Source organism: Sipha flava, unplaced genomic scaffold (genome assembly GCF_003268045.1).
Source record: "Sipha flava isolate LNK unplaced genomic scaffold, YSA_version1 36_pilon_pilon, whole genome shotgun sequence".
Taxonomy (NCBI): Eukaryota; Metazoa; Arthropoda; class Insecta; order Hemiptera; family Aphididae; genus Sipha; species Sipha flava.
The window spans coordinates 322924-342735 of record NW_020273076.1 but is presented as its reverse complement, the minus strand read 5'-3'; the positions used below and the strand labels follow the sequence as shown (position 1 = coordinate 342735).

Genomic DNA, 19812 nt, shown 5'->3' with positions numbered 1-19812 from the left:
ACACGTGAATTTTTTGTCGTTTAAACATTGACGAATCAATTCTGATATACAAGACATAGAACGAAAACTGTGATTGTGAATTATTGTATGATACACAAAAGTAGCTTCACAAGCGGCTAACAAAAAATCATTTTCAGTACGAACCAAACCAGAAAAATAGTTGGAAACTTTACCAAATTGAACCGATGATCTTGTAGCTAACTTATGTTTTTGCATTTTGAGGTGATCGTTTATGTCCGATCGTCCACCATGACTTACTGAAAAAGTTCCACGGCAAGTTGTACACTGTACATTGAAATCGTCAGTAGATTTAAGTTTTTTAATAAATGGGAAATCATTTTGCAACTTTTCGTTAAAAATACAAAGTCTTTTAGGGGGCATAGTCACTACGTAAAAAAATTAACTGTAAAAAATTACGACACTGTAAATTATAAATACGTATAAAACTGTTGAAAAATTGTCTACTCTCGTACAACTTGTATCGTCAACAAATAACTGTTAATTTATGTATAATGTATGGACTATAGATAAAATATACATTCTGTAATATTATCTTTCGTAACCGTAGTACTCGAAATTTAAAATTATAATATGGTTTTTTCCCGATTAAAAATTAATGTAGTCAAAGGCAGTAGGCTGGCTAAATTTAGAAAGAAATGTGATTGTCGTACATTCCGACGTTCGTTATCGGAATAATTTATAATTAGTATTTGTTCAAAATAAAATCGATAACCGAGTAAGCAAAAGAATACCAATTTAAAAAAGATTTCAATTTCCGGGACATTACTATGCAAAAGTCCAAAACCGGTACAATTCGGTGTCCCGAAAACTTTGTCCGGGACGCCGGGACATGGGTACATAAACCAGTAATGTCCCGGGAAATCCGGGACGAATGGCCACCCAACATTATTATATGGTACAATAATGCCACAGAGTATACTGTGTGCATAATGCTAATATTGAATCTATTTATAAAGTTAATTTTCGGTTATCCTTGTTTACCATGGTGAATATATAATAGTGCTGCAGTTGACCAGCTGTTTGTGGTTGGGGGGTATGACTGGTTGAGGAAAACAGATGCTACAGAAATTGTTATCACTTTCGTAACCATAGTAAAATATATGTGGAAAAATATATACAATTATAATTGATTATTGAATATTTGATAATAATTAGGACTCGGATTCTAAAGTAAATGCTTCTTTTTATATATTTAAGATAGAAATCTAATTTTTATACATAAATTCGTTTCATGTTAATCTGATTCGAAATAAACGAATTTATTTTTGCTTTTTTTAGTATAAATACTTTTTTTGCTTTTTTATTGCTTTTTTTCAGTTATTTTAGCCGTGGAATTTTTATTTGTATGTTATGCTATAGTAATAAAAAAAGTGTTAATATAATTTATAAGAAATGTGAAAACCCGCAATAATAATTATATAATTAATATAAATATAGATATTATATTCTACCCATCACCGGACCGTGACCATACCATTAGTGTGGAACGACCTTAAACGTATAGATTATAGATCTACAGACACAGCTTAGAAGTCGATAGCTTATCGGCTATTGCGTATAGTCTGTAGAAATTACTCTCAGTACTCACTAATCGTATAACATCGATATCGAAGTATGCAACGATTACTTCGGTGGATATAGAGCGGTAATTTTCCATGTTTAAAAACATCCTGTCAGACAATAGAGTCAGTTAATTTCTGAAAATCTTGCCAAATACATGGTAGTAAATTCTTTTTTTAATTTAAATTAATTTTTCAATTTTTTTTAAGTTTTATTAAATTATAACTAATTTTTGTTGAATTTTTTGTCATACTTTTTTTTGCTTTTTTTAAAAATAAATATGTTTCATTTTTGCTTTTTTTTAAACAATTTTGTGATTTTTTTGTCATTTATTATGCTTTAAAATCCGAGCCCTAGTAATAATATATAATAGAAAAATCGAAACCAGGATCACAGGATTCCATTTATTGATATGGCGCAGAAAAATTGAATTCAGGCCAAAATACAGTGTTTGGAAATTTTAGGTATGCACTGGCATACCCTGCATACCTCAAATGACGCTTGTTGATTATTAATTTTATTGTGTATATTGAAAACTAAAATATTATATACAGTGCAGTGTAGAACGTAGACATCATGTCACTTAATCTGCAGAAAAAGTATGCTTGATGTTTTAAATCAAATACGCAAGGGTAATTGCTGACCAATTCAACCAACATTACATCTTCTTCATACAAAAAAAAGTAATTTTGATGACATATTGTAGAAAAAGAAGCTAATAATTACAATTATTAATTAAATAATAATATATTTGCATATGGTGGTCGCGCGTCTCGTGCGATCTGACTGCCTTCGAAGCGGTCATCGCAATGTGTCTATTGATGCAAGCGACTGTCGCGCGCGTCTGTGGCGGTCTAGGAAATTCGTTTCTATTTAAAAATAAGTAACGTAGTATCGGTGCGTCCAAACCATCGGCCCCACTGCGGCAGCCACGTTGGCCAAAAGTCTACAGACGCTTCCTAAGGAATCGCCCCTTAATATATTTTTTAATACAATTATACGTTTGTTTCAGTTTTATCGTCAGAGAAACTTTTAGAAACTCATGAAATTTTACCTATAATTTGTCAATATCATATCGCACATCTTGAATAATATACTTTATAATAAAACAATGTTGATGAATCATCAATGATGATACTTAACTTTTTTTGTAAAATAGTTTTGTAAATTGGGTGCAAATATAATGAAATTTAGAAAACATTTTTATTAAATAATCCTTGAACATTTGGCTCGTATTTTTATACATTTAAAATTATATTCTAGTGTGCGCGTAGCAGTACCACAAAAACCGGGTGTGCAGAGTGTGCCACGTACACGGGCCCCAAGGCTTATATAAATTTGGGGAGAATCTCTAGTCCCATCCTGAATTAAACTACACTTTACAAACACACAATTATTTAATAATAAAAAGAAAATTTTTTAAAATTCAGGTAAGGTTGTTATAATATTTTAGAATAATATAATATTTATTTAACAATGAGTCCATTGAGTATTTGAGTAGGCTTACAACATACCTACCTAAACTACTTAAATAAATTTACTACATAAATATGTAGTAAAGTATAATATACAACAGTTATAGGTATTTAATTTGATATATATGTTATGGGCAGGGTTGGATTTAAAAATTAAGGGGCCCAGGGCAAAAATATTTTGGGGCTCTAAATGGTCCATAATAAAAATTGCATACCTACCTAAACTTATACCATGCGTAAAATATATTTATAGTTACAACTAAAAATAACTATTTATGTTAAAGAAATTGAACAAGTCATACAGTAATTTATTATTTATTTTATTAATAAAAAAATATAATCTAAGGCTAAAATGTATTTAATTAAATATATATATATATTAATAAACTGTTCCAATTTAATTTATATTTTATACCTAATTAATTTTTATTTTCAAAACTATATTTTTTTTTAAAATATAGTTTGAGAACCCAAATTGCAATTTTTTTATATTTCTGATTCGAGTCTCGGAGGCCCCTAAAATTTGGGGGCCCGGGGCATATGCCCTTAATGCCCCCCGTCAAATCCGGTCCTGGTTATGGGTAATGTTAACATTTGGATAATGTCAACATTATCCGGCTAAAGTCAACATTAGCCAACTGTTATCATTAGCCGCCATGAATATTATTAAATATTGGCTAATGTTAACATTAACCGGATAATATGATATTAGCCAAGAACTTTTGGATAATGTCTAAACAACCATAAAAATTTAACGTGCATGAGATAAAATCATTGTAAATCATTAACAATATTAAATATATTTAACATGTAATAAATTAGTAATTACCATAAAATACGTAATATTATTAATATGAACTTATTTTTATTTTTAATAATCTAACCTACTAATGACACAATATCGAATTACATTTTATATTATAAATTATTTTTTAAAATATTATTTTAAGTACCTATAGAATTAAAATGCTAATGTTTTAATCTTTACTATTACATGGCATGCTTCCGTAACATTTTGAATTGCACAAAATGCTAGAAGATTTGCATTTATACATCGATATATCGATATATTGTTCACTTTATCGGTAAGATAACTGACTAACTCGGTTACAAGTCAAGATAAAATATTATACTCTGGAAGTCCGACGCTTTATTATTGTATAAAATGCTAATAAAAACTCTATAGTCTATTTAATATAAAACTCCTAACATTGTCCAATATTGACTAGTTAAGATTAACATTATCTGGATAATGTTAATAATTCCTGCTTATAAACGAAAAATTACACATTAGCCATAACAGATGGCTAATGTTGACATTAGCCGAATAATGTCGACATTATCCAAATGTTAACATTACCCGTAAAATATATATACATATATCATATACTAACTGATGTGAAACGTGTTTTAAAACCTAAAAAAATTGATATTTAAATTGAACAAGAATAAATCCTAGGAAGGGTCCCAATATAATTACAGCACACGGGCTTCTTATTTTGTAGTTGCAGGGCTGGCGTGTAGGTATTTTGGTATACAAAGTATTTTGTTCATGACGGAGAATAAATATTTTTCGTTTTCAACCGAGTGGCTATAAATTATAATCAACTAGGGAGATTTACAGATTCAACTAAGCTATTCTTAATCTTTGACAGCGTTATAAGATCACTCGTTAACAGTCTGTGCGTTCTCTATTAATAAGACGGGGACCTCGCGAAACTATACTGCGTGATTAAACAATATATCACAATATGTGTTACAAAACGAACAGAGACAAATGGACGTGATCGTTTGGACGCGAAAAAAACATAAATAATAATAATATTTATTTTTTGGTTATAGGGATAATTATATTATAATCATAATTGATGTTATGGGATTGTATTAAGTATCTTCTTTTTATCTGTTTTTTTTTTATATATATCAAAAGCCTATTAGTCGTACTACTCGTTATATTTTATATACATATATATAAATAATTTATATTTATTTTTATATATATTACCATATTTAACGGCATATTTAAATAAAATTACGTACCCCCGAATAAAACAAATTTATTATTATTTATGTTTTTTTCGCGTCCAAATGTACCCGCGCTCAAACGGCCGTTGTCCTAGATCGGTTACGAAAATATTGTTACAGCGTCGCAGTATTCCCTTTGGTAATCGTTTCAAACATTGAATCGTGCACAAGACGAATAATTGCAATAGGTTTTATATTAATTCTTAAAGCATTTCTGGAAAAAATATTTTAACAGTATCTATGCCTGGTATCACGGGCCCTTAAGATACCACGCTCGAGTCCACATACATATATATATTTATGTACACTGGGTGTCTAGCTGGTATAATATAATAATACACGTCGTTCGTGCGATGACAAATAGCTAGGCTATTCAAAGATGTTATGACACGCAGGGACGTATACACATATATATATATATATATGAATTATTTGCACCGAACAGCAACTCATCCGGGTCACATGAAAGTGACATAAAAGGGATTTCCGTTTAACGAATCATACCTCGGGATGCTTGCGCGCGCCGTTGAATCAGTTCTGCTCCGGGGGCTTCAATGGTGGGCAGGAGGAGTTGCGGCTGCTGCTGTTCGACACGCGACCGTGTATAATAACACTATATATATATATATATATATATATATATATATACATGTGTGTGTGTGTGTGTGTGTGTCAGCAGAACGTGGTGGACAGGTCAAATGAAAAGGATATAAAGGTAGCCGACCCGGGCCGTAAACTAAGTTACGAGCCCGTAATTTAAGAGCGGTGGGGACATGTGTATCGGACGACGGCGAAGGTGTGCAGTTTTGATTTTAGGGCCAAACATGACACGTGGAATGAACGTGCGGGGGATAATTTGTAACCGGTGACTTTGCGGTAAAACAGACCACCCCCACACCGTTGCGGTCGCTATGGTCCCGTTCACGCTTTTTCGCTCTTTGGACGTCGGCGATACGAAGACCGTGGGGTGGGTTAACGTGTTCCTATTTTTTTTATTTTATTTTATTTAATTTCTCCTTCCCTCCACTTTTTCATGTTTTTTCGGGAATTTCGAAAAAGATTTTTCGTTATATATGATTCGATAGAAATCATCATAACATACTATATACTACTAATATTGTGTTGCTGTGAATGGTGAAATAATTGAAATCAACGGTAGACTACGAATGTCAATATAGTAGTGATAGTATTATAATTCTTATGTTTTGTAATACACTGAAAAGGCAATAAAAATAACGGTTTCAACAGTATTTCAATAGACGTTTAACTAATCGATATTTAAATCGAATTATTTTTTTTATATTCACGTGCGTCTACAATAAGTATAAAGTAATGAGTACCTACAGATTCCTATTTATTCCTATTTTTTTTAAATAAACGTTTTATGGTACTTGTAAACATTTATGTTGAAGTTGAGCCGGTGTAATGGAATATTTTTAATTTGATCGTATTTTGATTTCTCAAGTTTATTATCTATTTTATACTATGCTGTGAGATTTTCTACAAGAATTTGAAAATCTTCCCATTTTTTATGTTAAAAGTCAGTATCTGAGGGTTGGTATTAAAATCTCAAAATATAAAATTAAAAAATGATGTTGTAGACAAACAAAAAGGAAAATATATAAATGGTTTTGAACCAAAATTTTACATTATTTCTAAGTTTTAAAGTTTTGTTTTAAGTTTTTTTAAGTAATATGTGTATTTAATACCAGTTCTAAAAAAATCTGCACAAAAAGTTTAGTGTAGATTTACTACTTAAAAAAGTGTTTACAGCAGAAAAAACATATATTTATTAGGATGTTATAATTGTAATTTGTTCATTAAAAATTATTACGCAGTAAAAGAAAAAGAGATCATTTATTATTATTATTACGACCAGTATAACTACATATAATAATAATTTTATGAATATAGATTTATTTATATAATACAAATATTAAGTTTACTCATTAGTTTTTACTATATTTATATTAATTTATTGTATACTAATAGTAGGTTTAAGTAGTAATAGTGAACACAATTACAATATTTTTATCAAAACAGAGTTCTACACATTGTTGGTAAATATTATGACTAGTGTTTAACAAAAGTGATGAATCATTAAAAATTCAAAGTGATGCACTTCTTATAAGAAAAAAAAGTATAAAAACACAATTATATATGTAAAAAAAAAAAAAAAAAACATACAAACCTTTTTAAAATTAAATTAGTTTGTATTTAAATAAATCATATATTAAACCAAAAAATGCAGTATTATTCTTAAAATGACAAGAAATTATCGTACAAAACTAAGTTAATAATAATACAATCTTTACTGAATTATAAAGTTGGTGATGGTTAAAATCTATTAGAGATAAAAATACAAAACAATAATAGTATAATTTTATAACTTTCAATAATTGTATAGACAACATTAAAATAATAGAACCAATTTTAAAGTTTATTTACTCCATAATATTAAAATATGATAATGATATTCGTTATTTGTTATATAAATCAAAATAACACTAGATTTTAAATTTCCCTTACATATTTTATTCTTATAAGAATATTGCATTTATTTACTAAACATATAAATGAGAATAATTTATTTTTGATTAAATATATTACAAATTATAAACATTTCTCGAGATAATAGGAATCAAGATTAAGTATTATTATAAATCATAAAATAGCTATAGATAAATAAATTTTTTTCATTATATATTTTATCTTAAAGGTCATGTTTATATTGTCAATTTTTATGTTAAAAACAATAGCTTAAAATAATTTTCATAGATGTATCTAATTTCTTTGTTTTTTAAAAATCTTATTTGAAAAAAGAAGATGTATTTTGAGCTTATTACTTATTACTTATTTCTTGGCTAACCTAAATAAAAATAACATTGTTTAAACTTTTTAGCTTTTTGTATATTTGTCTATTTATTAAATATATATTTTATATTTTATTTTATATTTTATATTTTTTTTTATTTTATATTTTATTAAATATATATTTAAATATATATTTATTAAATATAGAGATTGTTTCCTCTTTAAGCTATTGTAAAAATATTAATGAACATTTTATTAATTGAAAAGTTGTACTATAGTTTTATTTCAACTATATAGTTAACAGCAAAAATAAAAAGTCAGAAAAAAAAGTAATTAAATGATCAATATTTATATTGTAAATCACTAATTGTATAAGAAAAGTTATAGATTTCATTCGTTCACTCGTAATAAAGTAACATCTCAGGGATACATAAAAGTTCTCAAAATTCTCATTAGAGGTACAGCTAATTGACCAATAATATATTTAATAAGTAATAATAATTATAAAGAAAAATAATTGAACTAAATAAATCTTTTGTACAATCTAATTTGAATTTTTTGTTAATTTAATTATTAATTTATATTCTTAAAAAACCATTTTTGAGTTGTTTAACATAATATCTTATTTTACTTTTGTTGGAGACGGATAGTAATAAATCTTATAAGTTTAGTTTTATATTAGTCAGTAACTTTAAATTTATTGCATTTTTCTAATAACAATTGTGAGTATGACTAAAGATTTATTTGATATTGTAACAAAAAAACTTAATTAACATTAACGTAACGTAATTGTCGATATTTTGGAGAAGCCTTTGTAACAATGATTTTAAAATTAATATTTATAGTAAATATTTTTAAAAACTTTTTACATAAATACAATAACACTAATAAACTTGAAACACAATTTTGCGAAAAGGAATCAAATAATTCAAAATAAATGTCATGGTTTTAGGTGAAATATCATTTACCATGTTTTCCTTTTGTGATATGATCGAAAGTGATATAAACATTTTTTTGGTTCGGATGAAAATACATTTAACTGGACATTTTATTAAAAAAAGGAAAATGAAAAATGAAAGAATAATATGGTAGGAAACATTTAAATATACATGGTATTTAACTAATAAAACATTATTCAAATATGACAAATGAAAGAAGAAGAATTGGCAAACAATGACTGATATAGAAATATACTATTTCAGTCCTGTTCCATTGTCCTTTGAAATAGTTGACAAATTTTGTTCAAAAATTAAATATAAGAAATAATATTACTTATTACTTTATCGGATCAATTAAATTAGGTAAATTATATTTTTTCAAGGACATATTATTATAATAATAAATAGCTTAAATAATTAATAAAATAACAACAACATATTTATATGATTGATATTTTGATGCGAATTCGTCATCACAAGCGTTTTAAATGTTTATCACCCACCTAATTAATTTTCTTAAGATGTATGGTAAGTTTCAGATGTTGAACATGTCTTGTTGGTTGACAGTAGCGTATGTGACCGTTGCTGGAGCTAATACCATGGATGCTCCCATGTACTGGAATTAAACATAAAATGTAATTTTATGAGAATAAATGTAGAAAAAGGTATATACACATTTTAATAGAAGGGTATTTAGAATTTATGTGATTCCATTTAAAATAATAAACAATTATTGTAATTAAAATTAATATTTAATAGTTTGATAAATTTTTCAATTATTTTCCAATTGTTTACATGTCGTTAATTATCTTATTGATAGCATATAGAAAAAAAGACATTATGCATTACAGTGTATATGTATATGTATATATATATATACACGATATTTTGTACAAAAGCCATCCGATGTAAATAAAACAACAATTGAGTTAGTTTAACATACCTATTGGATAGTAATAAATTCCCGATCTGCATACGATTATAATAAATTTATTTTGGTTTTATTATTTTGTTTTCAACCTTAAGTTTTCAATACTAGAAAAAGTGTACGTTTTTCAAAAAATATAAATTATTAAAACTTATGGAAATCTTAAGAGTGTACAAATATAACAATACAGACTGACATTGATTTGTCCATGATCGTGAGTAGATATTATACTTAAAATTGCATTTTGTCATACTGCTAACGTTTTTCTTTTGAAATTATCTTTATACGTGTTTCATTTATTTCTTTTAAATAATTAAATTTACCATTTGTTTTATTAATAAGTAAGTTGAACAATTCATTGGTCCATTATTTTTTAACTTTCATAAAATTACCATGAAATGAAAGTGTATGTAATGTTGGAAGTAATTCCAACAATAGTATAATGAATATAGGATATGAATATATATTCCTATATGACTACTATATTTTATAAAATACAAAGTATTGTTATAAAGGTAATATATGCATGAAATAATTAAGCTGTAATTTATGTTTATATTTAACTTATAATTTATAGTTCAAAAAAGTAACACATTGTTCTAAATTTGTGAGAAGTGAAGTCTGATATAGAAATATAGATAAATAAAATAAAAAGCAACTATTGTTTATATTTTTTTCCAATTTATAATTGGCTATTAATAAAGTAATAATACTAACCTAAATATTTTTTCGTAAATAAGATAATGTGCAATATAAAATAAATTTATGTTTATACTTAAGTACACAAGTTTGAGCTAGTTGCATAAAATAGTATGACACGTGGCCGGTTACCGACTAATGCTAATCGCATGCTACTCTTAAAAACCGATAAAGGTAAGGTATGTTATGGGTATAATAGCTTAACTAGTAGTGTTTGGGTTCTCTGTACAAAGATTAGTGAGCTATGTGTTGGTTAAATGTGTTGTGTGTATATATGTAGTATATGGCTTGTGTGTACTTAAGACTAAGGAAAAAAGGTAACTAGTATAAATAAATGGTTCCTCAAAATTGAATAATATTTCAAAATGAAACAATGTATAAATATTATAATCGGCTCTCCTGATCCAATAATAAATCGATAATAGTTATATAATAAAAAAAATGTTCTTTTTAGTTTAATCATTTAGGTAACTAACTGGAAATAAATAAATACAATAAATGTCGCCGCCGACAGCGAGGTGCCCGTATCTGCTCGGGTCACCACCTGATGATTGGGTTTCACGGGCGACTTTGGTCGCACACACACGCACAATTATCTGTATTGTGGTTTATTTTTTTTTGTTATTAATTGTGTGTGAATTATTTAAATGAATTAAGTCCCAACGCGTTATCGGTCATCGGCGCGTTATCTGCGTCACCGGCTCGTTGGTGCGTGTATTTTAATACAGCCGCCGCAACTTTAATTGCTTTTCGTACGTCGTCGTGAAATAGCCCATAGCGTCGTCGCGAACAATTTTTCTTTTTTATACAAATTTTACAGGCACGAATCGCTGTTTTTTTTTTGTTATTGATAACTACACTTTTTATATTTATTGCGTGGGCGCTAATTGCCATATTATTGTTACAATATTATTTATATTAGCTTTAATTTATACCTTTGTGAATTTATTTGTTGTGTAAATTTTATATTGCATATTATAGGCATAGGTAGCGGTTGGCCAGCAGTTCACCGACTTAGCCGTGAGTTATATTACATTTTTACATTTATTATTATATATTATACATTTATTAATTGTTGGGCCAAAAGGGCTATCTTTACCAACTAAGAAATAATAATTATCGCTGTTTAGTCAGAAGGGTTTTTCTTTTATACTTTATACTAATTATACTAGGCAGCTACTGTTCTAATAGCAGTCTGCTATATTAATTCATATAATATTTCATATTTATTCTATATTAATATTATATTGAGCCAGAAGGGACATAAATTAATTTTATTATACTTTACCTATTTATTTTCAACTATATTCATATTTAATTCTGTTTAGTTATAAGGGCTACGCTGTTTATTTAGTTTATTTAGTTACCATTTATATTATATGTTAATGTGATTTCTTTATAAACTTGCAATTATTACTTAATTATTTTATAGATAATTGTTATATCTGGTTGTGCCGAACCGGCATTTTAGTTAGGCTTATTATTATATATTATACATTTTTTACTTGTTAGGCCAAAAGGGCCGTAATAGTATTATCATATATTTTTTGTACTTTGATGTTTCTGTGATTTATTGTTTATTTATTATATTATTATTTTACAATACAGCAACATAATTACCATTTTATATCATTTTACATTTATTTTAGCTACCCTCTTCTAGTTTTGAGTAAACACATACAGACATATACACCACCACACCACATAGTCGGACAGTAGTTGCGTGACGATACCAACCACTGCTGTCCGGCCTATACACACATACACACAGTGTACCGACCGCGATCGTACGTAAAAGCGGTGAACGCGGCAATTTCAGCGTCCAGGCGCGCGTAATATTATTTTATGCTCTCGGCGCAAAAAATAATGTAATAAATAAAATAAAACTTCTAATTTTTGAAGCGCAAAACTGGTCAGCTAAAAATTCCTATGGATTCACGACAATTGAGCGCAGAAAATTGAGCGCACGACAATTGGGCGAAGACTATTGAGCGCACGAAACTTGAGCGCTGCGAAAATTAAGCTCTAAGACAATTGAGCGCGATATAAACCTAAAAAAGTTAGTTAATAATTAAAAAAAAAAAAATAATAAGTCATAGTTAATAATACATCATATTTTAATAATACTGCAAATAAATACATTATGAGTTAAGTTAAAATATTAAATATTTTGAGCAATGCCTTTTAAAAACTGTTCAGTTGATCTTGAATGAAATTGTTCACAAATATTTTTTATTCTTAATCCTGAATCTTTGTATTTTTTTTTTTTTTAGTTTTGGATCATGACCTGCAATAAACTGATGAATTCTCACTCGATTCAACTTTTCCTCTTTTTTTTAAAGCGTCGATAAATTTCCAAATTGAAGGATGAACTGCATTTAAAATTGATTTAAATGAATTATGCCATCCTTCAATGGCATTATTGGTCCTTGGTATGTCATTTTTAATCAAACCATAACAGTTCCATAATTTTATCGAAAACTTTGGGGATCTTCGTTGTCTGTTACGACTAATACGACCTATCCATGTGTCTTCAAAATAGTCTAAGAGAGGTGTCAATATTGTTTCATGTTCTTTATAAAAATCAGTTTGTAATAGGTCTTCGAATGCAGTAATAACAGACTCTGGTGGAACATATGCTAATGCATTTAACATTTTAATATTTAATGCAAACTCGGAATTTTCATGGTATTTTATGCAAGTCCTGTGTTTTGAATATGTCTCCATATAGATTGACAAAAGTGGAAAAAATATCCATTTATTTCCGTTTGAGGAAATACTTTTTTCACTGCATTTATTGCAGCTTGTTCGTAATGTAGCATTATAGAAATTGGATTTAATTCTGGTCTTAACTCTAGGATTTTTTTAAATAAACGTAAGTATATTTCTTCAGTTTTATTTGGAAGAAGTACAAAAATGGATGGTAAAACATTACTAAATTGTACACCGTGAATTGTATATAGCTGGTAGAAAATAGTAGGTTACGATGAAAAAGTACCATCAATATACAAATGTTCACAATCAACCATCATATCAAGATTTTCCGTAGTTGAAAAAATTAATATGCGTGGAATTTCTTGATTTTGCGAATAACTATCATATAATAAAAATGGTTTACCATCTAATGTTGTTGTAAACTCAGGTGGAATGAACTCCTTCAATGAAGCTGGTTCAGTATGCACGTGTGAAAATATAACATCAATAAATACCTTGCAAAGTTCACATGTGTAGTTATCCAGCGATAAGAGTCTACATTTACTGCTGCATTACCGTCGTTGGAATTTTATTCTTTCAATAACACCGTATCGATAACATTATCTGATTATCATCAAACATAAGGATTTATCTGACGGGTTATATAGGTATTCGCAGATACTGCGAACAAATTCATTTCTAATTTCGTAATTTCATGTACAGCAGTTCTGCACTAAGCTTTTACTCAGTATAGTATAATATTATGTTAAAGCGCTCAACTGTCTCGGTGCTTAATTTTCGCAGCGCCCAATTTTCGCCGCGCTCAATTGTCTTCGCTCAATTGTCTGCGCTCAATTGTCGCGCGCTCAATTGTCGGGACACCAATTCCTATAACTAAAATCTGTATAATTTATTATATTATACAAAAAAAAAACTAAAAATTCATAAATTATATAAAAAATGTACTAATCTACTGCCATGATTATGTTTAAAAATGTAATATGAATAATAATAATAATATTTAAATGGCTGTTTGCATCGATACAATAATGATATATAAAACCATATTTGTGTCGCGATAACGATACTTGAATAATGGCGATTAGCATGCAATCAATAATTATAAAAAAGTGACGATTTGCGTCCATACAATATAACGTAATCGGAGATTCGCATTCATAAAAGAATTATGAAGTTTGTGGCAATTAGTGTTCACAGAATATTTGATAATAATATTTTCTATGTACTTTTACGTTCTACGTACGACGAAGATTTCAAGCTATTTCCGTCAGAAAATATTTTTTTATTTTACCTTGGGAGGTAAGAAGATAATTTAATGTAATTTACAGTAATTTTCTTAGTAATTGCAAAAAATTGACTAAATATAGAAAAATACAACATGTATGGGCTACCAATTGATGTATTATTTTTTAATATTAATTTTATCTTCAGAATCTTCTTATTAGATTGTTTGTAGGGGCTAAGCCCCCTTAATCCCCTCAAATTTACGCCCACAGGTCTATGGAAATTGAACAAAATAAAAAACTATGTTAATTAATAGTTGTATTTTAATTATTTTTTAATTTTAATATGGTTTATAGTAAGAAACATTTTTTTTACGGCACTTAGAATAGGCAAGTTCGATACATGTATGTGTATTTTCAATACATTGGTTCCAAATTACTTTAACCCAATATTTGTTTTTAAATAAATTGTAAAAATCGTAAAGTAATATTTTTAAAATTTGACTTTGAAAAAAATTGAATCCTTGATTTCTATACAGTTTGCATACAGGATTAGCTAAAATGTCAAATAATATTATTAGATTTTTTTCTTACAATTTTTCTTACAATGAATTAAAATTTGTTAATAAAATATTTTGTTTTTCTATCGTATGGTAATCAATTTATGAGTATAAGTGGTAAAAATATATCTCTTAAATTTTATGAGTACGTCATTATAACTTCTAAAGGTGTGATTCCTATGGGCGCGGCGCGATTCAAATCTCAGCCGCGTTGCACTAGTTTACTTGCCGATAGATGGAACCGATTCCTATGACAATCGCTGCGGCGCGCGATAATCACGCGCGGCCGCGACCGCGATCTAGCGACTGCTCTGAAGGGAGTCAAATCGCAGACGCGCGTGGCTGTGTGTTCATGTATATTATATTATACATATTGTTTAGTACATATTATTATACACTTTTTTTATAATTTTTTAAAAATGTCACGGTCAACACAAGTTACGTTTCCTCCAGAAGAAGACGTAAAATTAACAGAACTAATAAGTGGACATCCTTCTCTCCACAAATATTTTTCGATGAGTATACTGAAGACACCTTCTGTTTTCCTAGTTAAAAACATCTCATGTGCCTTGTTAGAATTGTTAAACATTACTTTATTAACAATTGTTTGTTCTTCATCTACTTCTTGTAAAAGAAGTAAATTTAAAATTAACTTTTGTTTTTTGTTTAAAGACATTTTGAAAAAGAAACAGATATTGTAAAATTAACTATTGTAAAATACGTCTTGTTGCTAACGGAGAATTGCAGCAAATGGTTCGTCGCGGTCCGGCGCGGCGCGGCAGCAGTCGTGCGGTTATAGGAATCCGTACCCAAGCCGCGCGGCCAAAAAATCGACTGCGCGACTGGGACTTGAATTGCGCCGCGGCGCGGAGCGTCTGCAAACGCGTCCATAGGAATCACACCTTAATATTTAAGTTGGTTAGAAGTTATTTAAACTGAAATAGATATTGAGATTGAACAAATTCGTTAGAATGGAATTATGTTACAGGAATTGGAGATTAAAAATATTTTTGATTTACATTAATACGTATTGTTTTTTGTTTGGGTATCTAAAATCAATATATATATATATATATATATATATATTACGGACAAAGTATACAATTTGGGCATTTTATACATTGTCCGGACAGTATATAAAATGCCCTTCGTATATTGGGCAATATAGATAACGAATGACATGATTAATGAAATATGATAAATCGTAAAACATAGTTAAAATAAAGTCAAATTATTATCTGTAACTAGTTTGTTTGTTCTTATGGTATTTTTACAATGGGGATGTCCGCTTGTCCACATATTATACGCGTGTACGTGACATAATATATTATTACTATATTTACTGATTTATAAGTATATTATATGAAATTGTAGTGATTATCGTGCAGTCAGCTTTTTACCTATTCTCAAAAATGAACTATTTAGTAATTGTGAATCGTTTGTAAAGTTCAGGTTAATTCATTCAGTGCGCACCTAACTATTTATTCGAATATGAAAAAATTTAAAGAAGATTTAAACAATTTGTTAAAAAAAAAAGGAAGGTTCAAATACTTCATTTTTTACTAAGTTAAAATTTGATCAATTAATTTTACATGAAAATCAATAACAAAACAATTCAAAGAAAAAGGAACCGAATGATTATAAATTTTTAAAAAAATATGACGTGTTAAAAGTTTTTGATGTTAATAAGTTAATTGTACCAGTATTTGAAAACAACAAAATTTAATATTATGTACATTATAAAAAGTTATTTGATGTTATACATAAGGTTCATTTATCGATTAGACATGGTGGACGAAACAGGATGGAACATGAAGTAAATACAAAATATAAAAATATCACCAGAGATATGATTATGCTATACTTAAATAATTGCGAATCATGTAAAAAAAAAGGAAGCACAGCCAAGAAAGGATTGGTGGTGCAATCAATTATATCTACTGAGATGAATTAATCAATAATATAAATACATGTCATTATTTATTGATTTATCATATTTCATCAAATCGTATCATCTGTTATCTATATTGCCCAATATACAAAGGGCATTTTATATATTGTTCGGACAATGTATAAAATGCTCAAATTGTATACTTTGCTCGTAACATATATATATAATGATAAATATTCCATTTGAATGCTTATGTTTAGTATTATTTGTTTTAATGGAATCGTATTAATTGTTTTAATTATTAAAATTAGGTAAATTTTATTCACTTAAATAATTCATTTTAATTTGTGTGTTTATTTAAAATTATAAAACAGCCTTAAGTATATTTTTAAAATGTTTTATATTATCAGTAATATTTGAAATCTAGAGATAAATGTGATGTAGAATACTTTGCAGTTTTATACACACGCAGATTGATGTTACAATAAAGCTTGTGTCCTTAATAAACATATTGAACAAACAAATTTTAAATGATAAAGTGTAGGTTTTTTTGCAAAACCATTAAAATTGTAAAGAGTTAAAAGTCGAGTATTTTTATCGAAACAATGGGTTGGGCAGAGCCTACAACTTAATTACTTAATTTTAAATTACTGACCATCGTTATAACTAGTATATATCCGTAAAATATAGTATTTAAATGTATACGATTGAAAAACGTTGTCCGAAGAATATTTGTATGTGAACTTTAATTTTTAAAAAATTAAACAATGGCATACGTAGGAATGTTTCCAAATATAAGAACACTCTTCTCAACTATTGACCATTATTATGTTAAAAAAGGACATTTATTGTAATATATATATTATATATATATAATATATAATATATATTCATATAATGTGTACTTATGAATTTGAACTTAATATTTACCCAAGTTTAGTGGCGTGTCATACACGTATGCGATGTGTGCAAATGTCACGAGTCCTTGGCTAGGGAGGGGGGCATTATTACTCTAAATTGCAAAAAAAAAAAATTAAATAAATATAATTATGAAAAAGTAACAAGATTGTTCACATGGTTTTCAATTTGATATCAATATATAATTGTTATAAATATTGTATCAACAAATACAACAAAAACAAAATTTACTTCTGCAAAATAAATAACAATTTAGGTTGACTAAATTTTTTTTATAAAAATCCGTTTTCAGTGGTTTTTCGTTATTGCTTTGTCGCTTATCGGCCTTTCTCTACACCGATGACTATATTATTATGTATAAAGTATACATATAATGCTCTACGAATTTACACAACTAAAATATCGCTACGTATTTACTTATTAAGGTGTATTATTTTTTGACTCTAGTAGTCTCGTGTGTCATTGTTCAGAGTCAATACAAAATAATACACGGCAAATTAAATTAAATATTTTATTTTATAAATTATAATTATAATGGCTTTACAATTTACATTTGATGCTGCGAAACGCAAAATAAAAAAAAAAGAGAAGGATCTATTAAACGAATAACGAAAATTGATACACTTTTTAAACAACACCATGAAGAAACAAAAAAAAGAGTGAGCTATTGATCTAGGTATTTTATTAAATAAAATTAATGCTGTTAGTAATTCCATAATCCGATATTATTATATGCATATAAAGTTCTTCAATCTACAGCGATTTTTTTTACTTCAGCAGAAGAACAATTTAAAATCAATATATTTTATTATAAGTTTCATAAGAAATAATTAATTTGATGTTATTGCTTATCATCAGCTTAGAATATAAGCTTAACGTTATTTATTTATTTATTTATGTTGTTATTGATTATTTAAAGGAAATCTTAAATATATTAGCATTGAATGTTGTCAGAGGTAATACAAACGCTGATGTGACTATTTTTGCTTGAAAAATACTTTTTTTATACACATTGTAGTTTGTCATATTTGAAATAAATCAAAACATAATGCTGAAATGTTTAATACTCATTTTATTTGATTGAATAGATCCTATTCATTCAGACAATTGTGTTCATAGGTTGTTTTTGGGCAAAGAGAAATGATCTGTAGTACGGTCGTAAAATATAAAAAAGGTGTTGTGGAAAAAATCGAATCAAAATTATATAAACATTTTTACTAAAAAACATATATATATAGGCTATAAAATAAACATTATTATTTCATAATTTATATATTATGATTTATAAATAGATTTAAAAAATTGTAGTGTAATTATTATGGAAAATTTTTTGAAGTGATGAGAGGACCCGCCTGATCGCTTGAACTTCTCGTAGAAATGCACCTGCATATAAATGTTATATACATTTTTAAAATAAAATAAAATGTATTAAATATGATTATTATAAAGTTCAGAAGTAAAATTAGTGAATATTAACAAATTATCATTTATAAGATATTGCTTTTAATCCATAATTTTTATTTATATTTGTCTGAAAAAATATAAATTGATAAATGTTAAGTATGATTTGTATTGTAACTAAGTTTTTTATAGCGTGACAAATTTTTTTTTTTAGACATTTATTTATATACGATTGTTATCAATGTTCAATATCGATTAAAACCGAATATAATCTATTTTTGTCACTAACATTTTCATGGAGAACGTTCGATCTTTTTTTGAATTTCATACTTTATAAGAGCCTGTGAATATTTTTCAAATATTGCAATGTTTATGGTTTTTGTTTTATGAATAATTTTAGGAATTTACAAGATACATAACATTTGCAAGACGTTTTTGGTACTTATCACACGTAATAAATCAAAAAAAGAAATACTGAAAACACAACGGAGTGACTAAGCCGTAGCAGTATGATTCTGTAAAAATATAAACGCATGCTCTATTACCATGGTATAATACATCATCAGATACAGTAAAAATAAAAATAAAAAAATATGCTTTATATTATATAAATTTCTATAAAATTGTATACACTTTTTTGCTTC

At 27.6% G+C, this 19812-nt stretch overlaps 1 protein-coding gene and 1 long non-coding RNA gene across 3 annotated transcripts in view; one reads left to right on the top strand and one right to left on the bottom strand.

The window, feature by feature from the left end:
- Positions 1-9225: 9225 nt before the first annotated feature.
- LOC112687955 (dopamine receptor 2) overlaps positions 9226-19812 on the bottom strand; it is a 177871-nt gene continuing 167284 nt past the window's right edge. Inside the window, exons 4-5 of one of the 2 annotated variants that reach the window (XM_025560955.1) lie at positions 17780-17861; positions 9226-9449 (exon numbers count right to left, since the gene is read on the bottom strand). In XM_025560955.1, coding sequence (XP_025416740.1) covers positions 9337-9449; positions 17780-17861 — 195 coding nt within the window. In that variant the 3' untranslated portion in view covers positions 9226-9336. The remainder of the gene's footprint in view (positions 9450-17779; positions 17862-19812) is intronic. The other variant, XM_025560956.1, reaches the window with a different exon arrangement.
- Positions 11368-19812, top strand: part of LOC112687957 — a 49311-nt gene continuing 40866 nt past the window's right edge. Inside the window, exon 1 of the long non-coding RNA XR_003149034.1 lies at positions 11368-11480. This is a non-coding gene — a long non-coding RNA (uncharacterized LOC112687957). The remainder of the gene's footprint in view (positions 11481-19812) is intronic.